Source organism: Lipotes vexillifer, unplaced genomic scaffold (assembly GCF_000442215.2).
Source record: "Lipotes vexillifer unplaced genomic scaffold, Lipotes_vexillifer_v1.1 scaffold1226, whole genome shotgun sequence".
In the NCBI taxonomy this organism is placed as follows: domain Eukaryota; kingdom Metazoa; phylum Chordata; class Mammalia; order Artiodactyla; family Lipotidae; genus Lipotes; species Lipotes vexillifer.
Genome location: NW_006784227.1, coordinates 945,018 through 947,445, shown reverse-complemented (window position 1 = coordinate 947,445; position 2,428 = coordinate 945,018). Strand labels below are relative to the sequence as shown.

The window sequence follows — 2,428 nt, the reverse complement described above, 5'->3', positions numbered from 1 at the left end:
TTTCTAATTTTATTCTAAAATACAAACAAGACTCCTTAGGATTATGTCAACATAACTCCTTGATGTATGTTCGTTTCCAAATTCCTAATATGAAAGTCATAAATATTAGGCTTGAAACTGCTGACATTTGATCAAAACTAAACAGCACACAAAACTTTTTTTTTTAATTGTCAGTTACATGAAACAAGCAATTCCTCAGTGCAGGGTTTTTGCATTACAAGGCTTATAAAAGAGCTCTACAATTACCAAAATCTCGAAGGCCAAAAAAGACAATAGGAATTTTTTTAAAAAACAAAGGTGTTTCGAAGCAGAACACTAGTTTAACTCACATGAAACCACTTGGACAAGATTCTGACACAAAATCACAACTGAGATGAAACTGAAAGAATATTTGAATTCAGTCCAGTTAAGCCAAACTGCCACCCAAAACCTATTTCCTTTTCTAAATGAAACAAAGTTCTCTCAAAACTTTCAAGCATTTAAACGATCTGCATTTCCTTTATTTGTCCATGGAATATAAGAACATATTCTTATACCAACACAATGTGATAGAAAAACAAAACTAATCTGTGCAGGATACTATGTACCTTCTTTATCACAGATTGCATCAAATACATCAAGGCTCTCTCCAGAATTCTAGAACTTCAGGTAAATTGCTTTACTCAAACTACGACACTGCAAAAGAGGGGGGAGAAAATAAAAATTTCCACCTTTGACGGAAATTTCCATGAATTTCTGAAAAAGTTAGTAATAGAAAGTACACAGCTTTCAGATCAGTGCCTTGATCATTTTAAGTGCCTTAATTTTTGTATGAAAATTGAAGCTAAGTTTTCTTTATTCCAGTTATACGGTACTGTGCCATCCTTAAAAAGCAAGAATTCTGCATTTTTTAAAAACTTCTTTTCCTAAAGAACAATTAAGATGGATTTAAGGTAATCTGTTGGCAAAGGAGGAGAAACGTCCAGAGTCTGTCCAAGTGTAACAAGTATTACAATCATGAGAGGTCTAACAGTTACAGCTGGATACAGCAAAATAAATTTTAGGTCCCAAATTCACTACCATAATTAACCTTAAATTAACAAAAAGCCATGATTAATAAAATCTGTTCACTTTGTATAAGTAATTCTAACTTGATCTTGGAATGGTTAAATCTCTGGGACACACTCCCTACCTAGTGCCATGGCAAGGGCTCCCAGCTGCAAGGCTAGCGCAATTTCTACTTTAACAGATTCTGCAGCATGGCTGTGGCATAGGTGGGCCTGGCCTGTCTGCTCTCAATTGCTTTCTGAAGATACTGGATGCCTCCACAGCGTTCCCAAATTTCTTCGAACTGTCTTGGCAAAATCTCAGCACCACGCTTTCGAGTCAGGCCTGTCTCTTCAAGATTCAGCTCACACATCTCCATGTCATCCTTACCTGCACAGATGAGACGTCAGAGAATTACTATACCTCCTTTCAGAACCATTTATTGTAAACTTTATTCCTGAAATGTCTACCAATTCTCATAGATTTGAGGACTTTTAAAACCATTTCCTTCCTCTAAGATTGAAATCTGCTTCATAAATTCACCAGAAACAAATGTGTCCTCCACCAAGTTCCATTTCAAAATGTACTAACGATGCAGTTGAAAAAACAAGTTAGCAGGGTTAATAAAAATGCTGCATTTCCTTAAGTAACCATTACAAAGCAAATGATATAATCAGACACCAATGAAAAGGTTCCTAGGACACAGACAAGTTTCTATGTGCTCTACAAGGACATAATTAATCCAAGCAATTCCATATTGTAAAGAAGTTACCCTCAACTGATGTGACTTAACTGCAAAGCTCCACGCCTCAACCCTGAAATTTAACGAATTATTACACTGTACATCACACCGTTTCATTCAGAGGGTACACAATCCTTTTCTGCTTTATAAATTTTTTTTTCATGTGAATCGTACACACCAGCCACCAGGAGGATGGGTGGCTTGTCGGGATGAAGCTCCATCTGCCGGGCAATCCATGGCCCATCGAAATGGGCATACCACCAGCCTTTCTTCTTATTCTGCGGGTCTTTGTACTGGTCCGCAGGGCGGATGAATGGGATGCGGAAGAAGCGCTGTTGTCGGTTCATCTCGATCCCCTGCTGCGTGGCAGGGAGCTGAGCTGCCGGGTTCTGCTGAGCTGTCACAGAGAACAAGCAGAGTCACGCCAGCAGCCGGAGCGATAAGTAGAGCAGCCTTTAATCCTAAAACGCATCACGAATTTTTACAAAAGCAAAAAGACGGGTTCCTCCTAACGGTGAATTTAAAACAAAATGTAAATTGGAACTGCCTACAGATGAATACAATTCAAAGGGTGATTTCTTAGAAGTTTCTTCCCCTGAAGATGTTCCTGGGCATTGTAAACACACACACACACACACACACACACACACACACACACAC

General features: G+C 38.6%; 1 protein-coding gene across 3 annotated transcripts in view; it reads right to left on the bottom strand.

Moving 5' to 3' along the window:
- Window positions 1–2,428, bottom strand: part of MYO6 (myosin VI) — a 117,084-nt gene continuing 114,656 nt past the window's right edge. The window contains exons 33-34 of one of the 3 annotated variants that reach the window (XM_007456603.1): window positions 1,947–2,165; window positions 1–1,416 (exon numbers count right to left, since the gene is read on the bottom strand). In XM_007456603.1, coding sequence (XP_007456665.1) covers window positions 1,217–1,416; window positions 1,947–2,165 — 419 coding nt within the window. In that variant the 3' untranslated portion in view covers window positions 1–1,216. The remainder of the gene's footprint in view (window positions 1,417–1,946; window positions 2,166–2,428) is intronic. The other 2 variants (XM_007456605.1, XM_007456604.1) reach the window with 2 other exon arrangements.